The sequence below is a fragment of the Nelumbo lutea genome, chromosome 6 (genome assembly GCF_056320005.1).
Source record: "Nelumbo lutea isolate HS-2025 chromosome 6, American lotus-T2T, whole genome shotgun sequence".
NCBI lineage: Eukaryota > Viridiplantae > Streptophyta > Magnoliopsida > Proteales > Nelumbonaceae > Nelumbo > Nelumbo lutea.
Genome location: NC_142689.1, coordinates 22778049 through 22794021, shown reverse-complemented (window position 1 = coordinate 22794021; position 15973 = coordinate 22778049). Strand labels below are relative to the sequence as shown.

The 15973-nt window shown below is 35.5% G+C and overlaps 1 protein-coding gene across 1 annotated transcript; it reads left to right on the top strand.

Moving 5' to 3' along the window:
- Window positions 1-9503: 9503 nt before the first annotated feature.
- Window positions 9504-11448, top strand: LOC148847915 (protein STAY-GREEN homolog, chloroplastic-like). Its single transcript, XM_088948971.1, has 4 exons — window positions 9504-9966; window positions 10071-10244; window positions 10467-10634; window positions 10733-11448. Exons 1-4 carry the CDS (start codon window positions 9832-9834, stop codon window positions 11084-11086), a joined length of 831 nt encoding a protein of 276 aa, XP_088805097.1. The 5' UTR covers window positions 9504-9831; the 3' UTR covers window positions 11087-11448.
- The last annotated feature ends 4525 nt before the right edge of the window (window positions 11449-15973 follow it).

Below are 15973 nucleotides of genomic sequence, written 5' to 3'. Positions count from 1 at the left end.
CATCAATAAGGAAAAAACAAAACAAAAATGAATTCTTGGATGTGTTCTTTTCTAAAATGAGGTGAAGACATTTTGATTCAGAAAAATAACCCTGTTCCTGAAACCAGCAAAAAGATATCTTCAAAGTTCAAACAAAATCATGTCTTCGATTTCTCATTTGCATAAGACTGACATGGGCCATTGTCCTTCACATCTTCTAACTAGTACTGGTTTAATGTTTCTATGGATCATAAATCCACTCACATTTAAATGGATTTTGATTCATTGGCAATAAAATAAGAAACTTGATAGGAAAACATGTTTTGGAAATAAGAAATTCAAGAACAAGAACATGCTTTGTGGATTCAGAATTTGTTGAAACAAGAAAAGTACCACAAAATCAATTTATATTGGAGGAAACACCCCTTAGGTTTCCCATTTGACAAGGTGGAAGATTGCAACACAATTACACAAAAATAATGGATTTCTTCTCTTTTTTTCCTTCTTCTTTGGTGTTGGGAGATTGATAGATTTCATTGTAGAGTCATAGATAAAAAAAATAATAATAATAATAAATCCACATTTCAGGACAGTGGATCCTCTGCACCACTGAATAGAATGACATATGCCGGTCAATGTACCATAATTTTTTTTTCTGACATTTTAGGCTTCCCAATTGACCACTAACCGATGATTTTGTTTGTGTAATGGTCTTCAAACTTTTTAAGTACTAATAGAACTCGATAGGTAACTGGCAGTTTTTGTTTTGGATCGATAAACTTATGAATTTAGCTCAAACCTTTTGGAATGTATATATTTTTTAATAGAAATAGGTGTAAAACTTTATGTGATCATATGTGGTGGCTTATAAAGGTTTGGGGGATGGGATTCTCTCCCCACCTGGTTGTGTAGCCTTATGGGTTTGGAGGGTTATGGGTTAGGGTTTTGGGCCGGGGAAGGATCCCCAGATTTGCATAGCTCCATTGAACTAAAATTAAATAGGTATCCTATATTTTGGTCTATAAACTTTAAAATACAACAATTCAGTATCTGAGCTTTCAAAACATGACAATTTGATACCTGTTGTTAATTAACTGTTAACCAGCCGTTAGGTGACATTTTAAAAAGGCATAAATGCCCTTCGAGTGTCATCTAATTTTATTTATCAGCTTTCCAAACATTGACAAAAAAATTAATAATCACAAATCCTTGCATCTTCTATTCAAGAAAGTTGGGGTCACCAGAATGCCCACTCAAACGTAACCCGATCTTTTTTGAATAGAAGAAGCAAAGATTTGTGATTGTTAATTTTTTGTGAATGTTTAGGTGGTTGATAAAGAAAATTAAATGACACTCAAAGGGCATTTGTATCCTTTTCAAGTGTCACTTAACTGTAGATTAACTGCTGAATTAGTGGCAGGTACTGGATTGTCACATTTTGAGATGTTGGATACTGAATTATCGCATTTTAAAGTTTGAGGACCAAAGTGGCATTAGGCACACAGTACAGGGTACTAATTGGGAATTTTCCCAAATAAATAAGTAGTATATTAAAATGATTTGTCAATTGCATAAGAGGCCATCAACAACACCCTAAGAAGTAATTTGTGGCACATTGAAAGGGCTAAAAGGGTTAAGTGTAGACAAAAAATTACATGAGCAAAACTGTAAAAGTAACAAGAAAATGATTTAAGTGCCAATAATTTGGCAATGGATATGGTATATTAAATAAAACATAATGAAAAAACATGATTCATGTAGCCAATCCCATATAATAGGGATAAGGCATAGATGGTGATGATGATAATGAATGAAATAAATAAATAAAAATAAAAAACTACATAAAGGTAAGACATAAGCTAACCAATGAAATAAGGGGTCTGTTTGATAAGAGATATTAGTGTTACACCCATACACATAGTACTATGTAAATTTTGATGGATTTTCACTGATTAATGTATCATTTAACTTTCTTTAAAACTTTAATATGTATGTATGTATGTATGTATGTATGCATTATTATTATTATTATTATTGCGAGAGATTATGTGGAATGCGAATGCACATATTTTATGGAAGAGTGTACTGTTCCAAAATGACCTCCAAATTGTTTTGACCTCTTGAAAATTTCAAAGGTTTTTCCCCTTTGGAAACCAGAGATTTGTTAAAAGGAGAAAATTTCAGAGTTCAAAAAATGAATTCAACATTATTGATTCTAGTGGACACTGGACAGAGGTAAGTAATTAACCACAGTTGACCACCTCACAGGACTGGGTCCACATCTACTGGGGAAGGTTTTACACTTTTACTTGAAGTTGATATTGGTGATGGTTTTCAAAATCGGATTGGACCGGAAAAAATTGGGAATCAGTCATTTCATCGATTCTGTTTCACTCCAAAACTGTTTTTAGTTAAAAATTGTTGATTTGATCAATGAACTACTGACCCGGGTGGTCAAACTGTTGGCCTGGACAATGGTTCTTAGCTTTTTTATTTTTTTTATAAAAAAAACCATCCATTTAAACCAGATGATCGGAGCGTTTGATCCCCCAAAACGCAAGAGAGTGGTCACAGAAGATAAGGTGAGCTCTCTGTATTCAAATCCTAGATTGGAGTTTGTCCCTTCATTAGTAATTTCAATAAAATAATAATAATAAAATATCAAAGTTTTTTTCAAAAATCGGTGTAAGACCCGTTTGAACAGTCTTTTATAGCCTTATTTTGAAAATATCTCTAATGTGAGGCTATAAAAGTTGTTCAAACTACTCTTGCACTCACTGGAAGTTAGTCTCGTTGTTATCACTATTTTTATAGTTAAAATTATCTTAAATAATTTTCATTTTACTAATTTTTATTTACCGAATGAAAGCAACCAAAATTAATTATACATTAAAAAAAAAAAAAAACAGAGAAGACGCACAATCGGAATTAAAGCTGATAGCCTCATACTCTAGCACCTATAAATTAAGAAATGAATAGTGAAGCACATTGACGCAAGGATGACCACTCGTTTTGTTTACTCGTTCAAATGAACGGCAGAGAAATCACCCCGAGGTTATCTAAACGTGAAAAACGATGAATACGAAATGAATGAAAGAGATAAGGGTAGTCCTGGAATATAAAAACGGACAGTTCAACTTTTTATTGGGTTATTGGGTTCTTACTTAAATCCGAATAAAACCCCTTCTCGTTACTCGTTACAGCTCCGTACGTTAACTGCTTTTATTACTTCCTTTTTTTTCTGGTCCAGAGCAAAAGAGACGACCAATCAAAAAACAGCGACTTCGATACCATTGGTCGAGAAGAGTGGAATTCAGAACAAAATCTACCACAAGATAAAGCAGGATTTCATAGGGATCCTAGAATTAGTCTGATTGAAAAATAAGCCATCCCACCATTCCCGAAGTGAGGAGTCATTTTCACTAGGCCCATTAATATTTGGGATATTCCAGATTTGTTTAGCAATAGTACACTTTTTAAAAATATGATCGGTGTCTTCAATTCCATCATAGAAGTTACAACCAACATCAATGGAAAGACCTAAAGACTTTAAGAAGGTTTTAGAAGGCAGCCTAGAATTAAGTAGTAGGTATAAAAGGATTTTCATTTTATGAGGAATTTTATGCCCCCAAGTCTTGTTGACCTGAAGGTTAAAATCACTCTAACCCTTGTGCATTATAATATCTTCTTTGTATGCCGATTTAACAGTAAAGTACCCTTTGGGATTCCACTTCCAAATCAGCATATCCTCATTTGAGTCAAAGGGAATAAAGATGGTTCTAATGCCATTCCAAATATTGAGGGGAACTAAGTTACGGATCTTATTCTCCTCCCAAATATGACTTTCATGATTAATAACATCACTTACTAGCAATTCCTCATGCTCAATTTTAGTCCCCAAAGGCTCTATATTCAATAAACCTTCAATTGGACCCGAGTCCAACTAGATATCTTTTCAAAACTTAATATTCCTTCCATTGCCAACAATCCAACCTAAACCCCTATTGAGTAAGTCTCTAGAATTCAGAACTCCCCTCCAAGCCTAAGAAATTCTATTTTTAGGCTTAACATTCCCAAAAGATTCATTTCGAAGGCATTTGTGGGAAACCACTCGGACCCATAAATTATGTTTGTCCTTTAAAATTTTCCAACCTATCTTTGCTAGGCAAGCCTCATTAAACCAATGATGATTTTTAAGACCCAAACCACCATAATTCTTGGGGAGGCAAATTTTTCCCCAACTCATTAGATGAATGGACTTTTTATCATTGCCTTTAGACCAAAGAAAGTTCCTTTGTCTCTTGTCAATCTTCTCAATCATGTTATTTGGAATTTTGAATGAGTTCATGATAAAATGAGGCATAAAATTAATAGTAGAGTTTAGTAGAGTGGCTTTACCGGCCAAAGAGAGAGTCTTTCTCTTCCATCCAATCAATTTCCTATTAACTTTATCTCGAAGTTTGTTGAATACTTCCTTTGACACTCTTCCATCGATGACCAAAGCATCTAAATAGGTGGAGTCTTTTCTCTCAAGAAGGATTTTAAGCATTCTTGAAGGAATCTTCTGCAATCTAGACATGATGTTATTGGAGATTCTAAGAGTTGATTTCGTAAAGTTTGGACTTTGATCATAAGCTTCAGCAAACTTATCAAGAATCTCCCTAATATTCACACAAGCCGGAATCGTAGCTTTAGCAAAAATAAGACAATCATCAGCAAATTGAAGAATAGGGATACAAGGACCATCCCTTGAGGCTTTAAAACCAATTGGACTCTTATGCTTGCTTGATTCATCAATTAGGTTCCTAGTTAAGGCTTCAACACATAATACAAAAATGTACGGGGATAGAGGATCTCCTTGTCTAATGCCCCTAGATGGCTCAAAACTTCTAGAATGGGAGCCATTAATCAAAATTTTATAGGAGACTGATTTTATGCATGACATGACTCAATCAATCCATTTCCTGTGGAAGCCAAACTTTGTAAGAACTTTCTCAATAAAAGACCATTCTAGCTTGTCATAGGCCTTCTTCATATCAACCTTATAGGCCAAAAAGCCTGAACTTCCTTTTTTCTTTTTCATGGTATAGATCATTCCATGTGCAATAAGAATGTTATCGTTGATATGTTTGTGTGGGACAAAAGCACTCTGAAATGGATAGGTAATATCATTAAGAATCGGCTTAAGTCTATTTACCAGAATTTTGGTAATGATTTTATAAATCACGTTGCAAAGACTTATAGGCCTGAATTTGTTTACATTATCTGGGTTCTTAACTTTGGGAATAAGAGTGATGAATGTTTCATTAAGAACCTTATTTAATTTTTCAGAATTAAAAAAAGCTCTTAATGACATTGCACACCGTGTTTCCAATGATATTTCAAATTTTTTTGAAGAAGAGAGCATTTAGCCCATTTGGGCCTAGAACTTTGAGATCTTTCATTGAGTTAACAGTTTCCCAAATCTCTTTGTTTGTAACTTTGTTACAAAGTAATTTGTTTTGCTCCACTGAGATGCAATGATTTATGTTTTTGATGAAATCATCCACCCCATGATCATTCTCAGACTTATATCTCTCCTCAAATTTTTTGACAATAAAGTTTGTTAATTGTTGTTGGTCTTCTATCCAGTCATTCTCATCATTTTTTAATCTGAATATTCTATTTGAATTTCTTCTAATAGTAACCATTGTATGGAAAAATTTATTGTTTTAGTCACCAAAATTCGTCCAATCAATTTTGGCTTTTTATGCCCAGAAGATTTCTTCTCGTTTAAGAATATTATCAAATTGAATTTGGAGAGCAAGCACCAGATTAATGGTGGTTCTATCATTGGATTCTCAAGTAATTTGCTTTGAACTTCATTAAGTCTTTGAAGGAGTTCATTCTTTTTTGTAAATATATTACCAAAATGTTCCTTGTTCCAATTTTTAAAATTTTTGAACAAGAAAATTATTTTTCTTAATAAATTGGAGAGCTCTAGACCCCATAGTATTATGACTGCACGAATGGGAAATAACATCAATAAGATTGGGATCATCACACCACATTGCTTCAAATCTGAAAGGCTTAAGGCCCCTTTGGGCTAACAACTCAGTAGAGAGAATGACGGGGGAATGGTCAGATGATAAGAAAGGAAGATGAGTGAGAGTTGCATCAGCAAACTCTCTCCTCCACTCATCATTGACAAAAACCCAATCCAACATTTCCCAAGTAGATTTGTTTTTCCAAGTAAAATGATTCCCAATCATGTTAATTTCAAGGAGGTTACAATCACTAATTAAATTATTGAAATCCTTAATACGAGAAGGATGAATGGTTCTTCCTCCCCTCTTATTTTTATTTGACCTGAATGCATTGAAATCCCCAATAAGGCACCATTGTCTACTATTATTATCACCAATGTTCTTAATCCATTCCCAAACTGGCTTTTGGCTTGTATTGTTAGGGAGATCATAAACAAAAGTGCATAAATATGATTTCTGATTTGACAAATCTATGGGTGTGAACAAGTCTTTCATTATCAAATATAACATCAATATTGCATTTGTTATTATCCCATACCACCCATAAGCCGCTAGACAAACGAACAGAATCAACAACAAAATGGTCATTGAAACAAGAAAACGAGCTGATAATCTTTTTTGATCTGCTAGATTAACTCTAGTTTCAAGAAAACAGCATACATCAGGCTTATGCAACCTTAGGAGTTCCAAAGTCTGACGACAAAATTTGGGCCTTCCAGCCCCACGGACATTCTAGCAAAGATTCTTCGTTGGAAAACGTTCGTTATGTCTGGACCCCTCTTCTTCTCGACCTTCATCTTGGTCACAATTAGCATTTTCCTCGTTCATCACGGCCTCTAAATGATTGTTGTCCAAGTCCTCATTTCCCTCTTGACCATCCAATGACATAAAAAGAAAAATTTTTAGAGAGAGAAAGAGAGACGTTTTGCTCTCTTCTTTTCTTTTGTTCTGCTCTTCTTGTATGAATCCGGGCGTTCTTTTAGTTTTTTGTAGAGCTTTGGCCTCTGGGTAATTGCCCTTTAATTTGCAGGGGAAGGGGGTTTCAGAAGTTGCAGACATTTCTCAACCTTGTCTTCTTCCTTGGGCGGAGGCGGCGGCTCAACCGATGCAGCAGTTTCCGATAATCCTCCACAGAAATGGCCACCTACCCAGCAGCAAGAGGACAGCTTGGATGCAATAGCTGAACCCGACAGTTGCGTTGGGGGTGTTAGAAGTTGCAGAGATTTCTCCAATACAAGAAGGAGCCCAAGCCCTCTAAAATCTACCTCAACCCTGTCTTCTTCCTTGAGCGGAGGAGGCGGCTTAACTAACGCAACAGTTTCCGATAATCCTCCATAGAAATGGCCACCTACCCAGCAGCAAGAGGACATTTCAGTTGCAGTAGCTGAATCCAACAGTCGTGTTGGGGGTGGTGGTGATTCCCGGAAGGATGAATGGGCCTCGGACGATTGGATTGTTCTGTTTAACTTTTACCTACATGTACGAAATTTTTATTTCTAGGGTGTCATTTCAATTGAAAAATGAAATTTGATGTTTTAAGTGGAAATAACAAATTTTATTGATCATTTCAAAACATTTTTAAAAATTAATCCCTTTCTCATAAATTTTCATTAATCAACCCAAAAGGCAACGTCAACGGCAAGACATCACCTCTGTATCGAATACCCCCTTAGATGCCACCCTAGCTAATTGCGAGAAGAAACCACCGAAGTCTTCATGAGCGACCAGCGCTAGAATTAGAAAAACCAATACTGTATTGGAAAAACCCTAGCTAATTGCGAGAAGAAAATCTGGTCATGTTGATTTTGATTGGGTCCTATCGAACCCAATAGTGGGTGTTGATTCTTGAAACATGCAAGTAAGAGATGGCAACTTAGGCTCCGAAGGAGTACAAATACAAATATACAGAATGCAAAATCTTGTATTTTGTTATGTATTTGTATTGTACATATTTGTATTCGTACTCCTTTCAAATTGAGGGTTAAGGATTCAACAACGATGATAATTTACAAATATGATCAGTAACTATTATAATTTGATATTGACTACATATACTCCCCAGTAGAACAGTAGCATAGGAAAGTAATCAGATCAAACTGAATTTTAACTAGGTATTTTCGAATCAGATCTAACCCGAAGATCTGATTGAATTTGATAGGACTCGATCTGAATTCAAATTCTATCAATAATTGGATCTTGGATCTGATCCGATCTGACTTATTTCCTTTAAAAATTAATAAATTATTACAAAAATTAATAATATAAAAATATATTTATAAATAAATAAATACCATATATATATTATATATATTTATAAATATATAATATATATCGGATTGGATAGGGGTGATGAGAAGAGGAGTCTGCAGAAGAAGAAAAGGATGAGAGAGAGAAAAACATTTTTTATGGGTAAAAGCTCTGAAACAGATAGTTAAAGAAAATCTGATCATGCTGATTTTGATTGGGCCCAATCAAATCCAACAGTCGGAATTGATTCTTCAAACATGCATGTAAGAGATGGCAATTTAGGGGTAACAGCGTTGATAGTTTACAAAGATGATTTGTAAATTAGCATCAATTCTAAACTGGCACCTATCCGAACCAAGGTATAAAATGTCTACGTTGGTGGAAATGTTGGTCATCCAAATATAAGAAAATGTTGGAAATGTCAGAAATATCGTATGGAAATATTATAAAAATTTTAGAAATGGTGGAAATATTGTAAAATATGCAAAATATTGAATTATATTTTATGAAATGACAAAAGAAGCATAATCACACTTTTTTAAATTATTAAACAAAACCAAGAAACTAAGGTTATAGACAAAAGAATATGTTCTGAAGTTACCCTTAAAATTTAAAATTTAGAACTTCATGATAGAATTAATTAAAGCAAAATTTAAACTCATAGAAAATGTAAATGGTTGTAATAGATCAACCAAATAATCTACTACAGAAACAAAAACTATTATTTAACTTCAAAATGAATATTGAATTAGCTCAAAAATTGTAATGGATAATAACTTATTACTTCACATATCTACAATATTATCACCAACTTATGTTATAATACTATTTCTTGTACTGGTAGTGTTTACTACGGAATATGCCAATTCTAATAAAATTTCATGTTGCTACCATGAAAGTGAAAATGAAAATATGTTGTGAATACCATCTCTTGTACTCTACGTAATGTTCATCGGGGGAAATGCTGATTCCATTAAAAATCGTAATATGTGTGAAAATATTAGGGAAATTAGGGAAATTTTAGACGTAAATCCGAACTGTAATTTGGGCTTAAAAGTCTGGGCTTAACCGTCATTCTCCCCTGTAATAATTTGATATTGACTGACATATGGTCTACGTCTGGCCTTGTCACAGATCTGGGCCGACAAACATCTCAGCACTGGGTTGGCAGATTGATTTCCATCCCAAAAAAAGAAAAGAAAATTTCACATGGGAAAAGCATGTAGACTGTAGTTTAGTACCACTTGACGAGAGCCGCTATCCATAAAGTTCTTAGAGGCTTTCAAGTTTCAAGCAGTCCTCCTACGTTACCGGGGAAGAAAGATCAGTCCAACACGCTTCCGCGACTTGCTCTCGCTTTTCCGCCTTCTCCGACTAAAACAAACTTTATTCGTGTTCGTGAAGCAACACAAAAACTCCCAGAAAAAGCAAAAGCAAAAGCCTGATCAGATACCGAAAGTTCGGTAGAACTATTCAGACAAGAGAGAGATAGAGAGAGAGAAACAGAGGGAGCCATTGAAGTTACATTGGAGCTTCAAGCAGAGACTTGGGGTTCGTCTCTTGATTCTGAGATTGTGAGATGGGTTTTAGTGCGGCTATGTTTATGCTCTCAACGCCACTAAAGCCATCTCCATCTCTCTCAGAACACAAAAGCTCGCTCCTCGTTTATGGTAACCGCTCTGTGAAGAAGCGCTCCTACAGATCGAATTTTCCGGTATTTCTTTCTTTAATTTCTTTTCATTATTCCATCCATATGGGTGTTGACTTCTATTGTAGGATTAGATATTTAGATGTCTCTCTTTTTTTTTTGCTTTTCAGGTTGCGAGGCTTTTTGGACCTGCCATTTTTGAAGCATCGAAGCTGAATGTTTTATTCTTAGGGGTGGATCAAAAGAAACACCCTGGTAATCTTCCGAGAGCTTACACGCTTACCCACAGCGATATCACCGCTAAACTCACTCTGGCTATCTCTCATACGATCAATAGTTCCCAGGTAACCCAATTCTACGTGAACCCAGATGCAAAATCTTATTCTTTTATCGTTAGAAACTTTGAATTTTAGTAAAAGAAAAAAACTAATGGGTTTTTTGTTCTTTTCTTCTTTTTGGCTTTGTGAAAGAACGATTGGTTTTCTTTGTTAGAAAGTGTAAAGATTAAAATATATAGAATAGGTTGATTCAATAAACTGATAAGATAAGAGCTTATGTGCATGCAGTTAGAGGGGTGGTACCACAAACTCCAAAGAGATGAAGTGGTTGCAGAGTGGAAGAAAGTGAAAGGAAAGATGTCCCTCCATGTTCACTGTCACATAAGTGGAGGTCATTTCCTGTTAGATCTCTGTGCCAGACTTAGATACTACATCTTCCGCAAGGAGCTCCCAGTGGTACGTACAGATCTTTAATTAATATGTATTCTCGTTGCTAACTAATTCATCTCTTTATCCCCCATCTCATTAATTAGTTTGTTGTATGAAATTAAAAGGTACTCAAGGCCTTTGTTCATGGAGATGGGTACCTCTTCAACAATTACCCAGAGTTGAAGGAAGCTCTGGTTTGGGTTTATTTCCATTCCAACATTCCAGAGTTCAATCATTTAGAATGTTGGGGTCCACTGGAGGATGCAACGGCACCTTCCCACGGTGATGGTGGAGAGGTCCACCTCCACCTCCACCAGAAGCAAAGTTCTTCTCATGGAGATAAAATTAGGAAGATGTGGATTAGACCAGAGACGTGCCCAGGTAACTGTACTTGTTGCTTCCCTTCAACGAGCTTGATCCCATGGTCCCGTGATTTTAGAGAGGAAAGCCACGAAAAACATCAAAAGTTCAAAACTTAACGCAGCAAGTGTTGGATTGACGTTGTACGTGGTTTAAATATTAAAGCTTATAGATCAGTTCTACTCAGTGTAAATAAAATAAATTTACCAGCAGTCTAACTCCAACCCCGAAAGACCCATCCAATCCAAGCATCAAGCATGTTTGGTTACAGCTAGGGGTCGGGAAATTCATTTCTTTCTATTTGTCTTCCTTTGTAATTTGTATCAGTTACTTGTAATTGTCTCCTTTTTGTTTGTAATTGAGTAATACTGCACTCTGCACAAGAGTTGTGTCTTCATTTATGGAAACAAAAAATTGAGATGATGACTTATTCACCATCCCATGCCAATTGAAATTAATTCCATTATCTTTGATACTTCAATAATTGTAATTGTGATAATTCAGTTTCATCTGCGTGATATCATGTGCAATTGAATCTTGATGGATTAGGGGAGTTATTTGTCAAATGATGTCACCACTCACTAAGGGGTATAACTTGGGCAGTGCCAACCCTAATCCACAATTCTATAAGGGTTGGGCTTGGATTTTAGGGTTTTGGATTAGGCTTAGGTCTAAAAGTTTGGACATTTTTTTTATTTTATGGTTTGAATTCAGGCTTAGCCTTTTTAGATAACTCAAATCACATTTGTGTTAAATTTTAATATAGGCTAATTTACCAACCTGATCCCTACTAGGGCCCAAGAAACCCGAGTGCATCAAATTTCGGGTTAGACTTGGCTTGGGCCTTAAGCCTAATTTTTAGAATTGGGCCTGGGTTGAGGCTAAATCTAGCCCAGCTCACCCGACATGCACCCCTACCACTCATTAAATAGGGAAAGCTTTAGAGGGTGTTTTGTTCCGTTTATGTTTATTCAGTAAACATTTATCGATGGTGCCACATAGGTACCATCTCAGCATTTTCTCTCTCTTACTCTTCTGTATGCATCGAAAATGTAAAAAGTGAACTTTGGTTTATGTGCATGACAGTCGTTTGTAGAAGTTATTTTTTGAAGCTTTCACAAACAGCGAGGCGTTTATTCACTGTTATGCTGAAGTGGTGTCTAGTGGCGCCTAGTTGTCATAAATGACTGCAATTATTGCATTTCTCGGTTTTACCAGCAAATAAAATACAAACGTTTATTCAATAAACATAAGTGGAACCAAAAACATACTTAGTCTGACTTGAAAAGAGATGGAAGTTTGAGTATTTATGTGAAATGTCAAGGAAAGTTAAGTCTTTTACCCTTTTTTGGCTTCATGGAACTCGGAGCTGTCAATGGGTTAATCTACCTGATAGAACTACTGAGTCAACTGAATCGATTATGTCAATTCTGGTTCTATGGTTTTGTTTTGATTAAGAATTGGGTTGGGACCAGTTCTTGTTCCAAACCAATTCAAGCCCATACTAATAGTGAATAACATACAAAGATCTGATTTTTTTTTCTGTAATTATGCCTAAAAGGATAATTTTTATAAACAGTACGTAAGATAATTATGATTAAAAACACCTTTTATCCACATATAAACAATTTAGTATTTTATTGTCAATTTATCAAGGTTATATTATTAAAATGAAGTTCTAAATAAGGTTCAAAGTATCATTACGTATCGGTCCGTATCAACTGATACATATCGTTCCAGGACCCTTCCGATACGCCCCTACAGTGGGTGTATCAGGGGTCTGACCAGTTCAGGGGATGGAGGGATCCTAGAGCGGCTCCCCTGAACCAGTTTTGAAAAAAAAAATACAAAAAAAAGTAAAAAAACAATTATCAAAATGCCCGATACATCCCTACTGGCGTACTGGGCGTATCGATATTTTGAACCTTGGTTCTAAATTTGTTATTATTGTTGGTAATTGTAGATGCTAAGTATAACCAGGTCAGACCCATTCTCCTGATTAATAATTGGTTCGGCTCTAAATCTTTCTTATAGTTCTGGTTAATAATTGAAATAAAACTATTACAACGTATCCCAAATCAGACCTGACCCATTGACAGTCCTTTGGAACTATACAATGGGAGTAGCCCATCTCTATATCCATATCCCCAAACATGGTGACACGGGCATTTGATCCCAACTAGGGTGTCAATTGATCTAGATTTTGTCCAATCCGATTCAGTCCGGTGTGAATCCTTTATAAATGGACTAGGTCCAATCCAATCCAATAAACATTTTAGACCATTTTGGATCGGTCCAGTTCATTGTCTGGATGGTTCAATCTGTTTAAATTCGTTTTGGTTTAGATTGGTTTCAACCCAAACCCAGTCCAGTGGATCATATATTGGCTGAATTCAATCCAATATAAATTTATTATGGATGAACAAAGGTCCAATCCAATTTAATAAGCATTCTGGACCAAATTGGTCCAATCCAATATGTCTCGTTTGTCCATTCAATCTGTCCAAATTAATTTTGAACTGGACAAGGTCCAATTCAAAACTGGTCCATTGACACCTTTTAATCCCAAGTCTTTGCTACAATGGGCCAGAAAATTTACCAATTGAGCCAACACCAATCTGTTGAAACATATCATACAATTTAAAAAGACAGAATCAACCCCCATGATTTAACTCTTACAATCATGGATGTAAACGTTTTGAATTTGGATTAAAAAATAGAGCGGATTTGAAATAAATCAAATCATATTCAAATTCGAATCCAATTAAGAAAAAGACAATCGTTTGAATTTGATTGGATATCCAAATAATCAAATTCAAATTAAATTCGACCTATAAATTCAATTATCCAAATATTGATCAGATTTAATTGAATCGTTTTACTATCATATTCTTTATTAGATCGGTTTGTATATTTTATATTTATTTGATCAAATCGAGCTATGTCCGATTTCTTTTTCTGTCAAGTGCCCAGATCAGTAGTTTAGGCTCAGTTTGGAAAGAATACAAATGCAAATATATACAGCGTAAATACATACAAAATAATACAAAATATAAGGTTTTACATTCTACATATTTGCATTTGTATTCCTTCCAAACTCAGCCTTAGTCCCTTATTGAAATCCTAATATGGCATAAAGGAATAAGTTACAGTTTATATGTAACGCCAACCGAGGGCTGAGGGGTGGTGGCTCGGTTGGTGCGTCAGCTGGTTTGTCCCAGTAGATACCTCTAGTCTGGATTCAATTCCTGCTGCAACCATCAATTTTTGGGGGTTCAGTCAGTGTGGTGCTGAGATTCAGATGAATCACCAAAATACCACAAAAAGGAATCATTGGGAAATTTTACTGCATCTCTGGTCTTGAATCCTTATATCTTCCTCACACCAACTTGATAACACTTGTAGATGGACATTGGGATTCACCATGAGGTATAGCTTTTTCACTTGAACACCAGCGACACCAATTACAATCATGGTATTTTGTGGCCTCACTGTAGCACCACTTTATTCTATGCAAGGTGGGGTCACATCAATACACTGAGGGCTGTAATTCATGGCTTTTTCCCAAGGCTAAGCCAACGGGTGTAGCAGGATATTTCTCTAATTACAACTTAGTTGTGAAGAGCACTTAGATGTGAAGAGCGTGCCTCACGCCAACTTTAGATTGGGCCTAAGTTTTTTAGTTGCGACTGGGCCTTGTCTAGAAAATTCGGGCTTAACCTAAACTTGGGGTAGACTTGGGTTGAGGCTTTAGGTAGTCTGGCCCAATGCAATTCAGACTTAACCATCCAAACAAATACGTATATATATGTATTATGTTTATATAAAAATATCATTTTTTTACTAGTTAACTCTATTCTTAAATTGGGCCATAAAAACCAATAAAAGATGGCTATATAAAAATATAAATATTATAAACTTTTTTTAAACCAGACTAAGCCTAACTAATCTAACTTGGCCCAACTTGATCCCAAGCCCAGTCTAAATTATGTTGGATTAAGCTTGGATTGGTTCTAGGTTGCTCTTCAATCCGACCCAATCAGCCTGAGTTGCACACCTAATTGCAATACGCATTTGGATATAGTGGAAAGAAATGGTTATGCTTGAATACATTGATAGAACTTTTACTGCAAAATACATGGATTTAGATATCACACCTCTTGCGAGTTGTGACAAAACAGTATATACCATACGACTATTAGATCAGTCATCGCATGGTAGTAACAATGCGATGAGATGAGATGGCAATACTTAGTCAGTGGAATCATGGTACAGTTACTTCGCAAATTCACATCGCAATGGTCTCTCAGCTTCCATTGCAGAAGAATCTTGTTGGCTCAGTTCGGAAGGAGTATAAATATAAATATACACAGTACAAAATAATACAAAATATAAAGTTTTGCATTCTACAAATATATTTGTATTTGTAATGCTTCCAAATGAAGCTGTAACAACACATTGCATCGCAATTTCTTATCGTAGTCTCGCATCGTGATCTTGTTGCACATATATACCCAAAATCCCCATCGTATTTCCTTATCTGGGTCATACTTGGTAAGGCTCCAGCCCAAGCCCCAGATGGGTGCTTCTTAAGGGCGATCATGGGCCAGTCTAGACTGGGCTTTGTGATTGTATATATTAATTTATGTACTATGATGACAAAGTACAAAGATGTCCCCAGTTTAATACCTATATTTTTTACATATATTTGCAATGTTGTCATATTATGATGTCTAAACGTGTAAATCTATCAAATAAGTAGTACTTCTATACGTTAAAAATATGTTTATCAATTTATAATAAGGTCTTGTTGTGTTAGATCTGATAGCACCGATGACAGAATTTTTGGAACTGGTTCTATACATTTATTTACCGGGTTGGGCTGGTCTTTCCTGGACCAGGCCAGACCCGACCCATTAATAGCAATATCTCCCATATTCAACAAGAAGCCACCTTCTTAACCGTAATGTGGTCAAACCTAGATGTTAGAGGCTGGGTCCAAACAT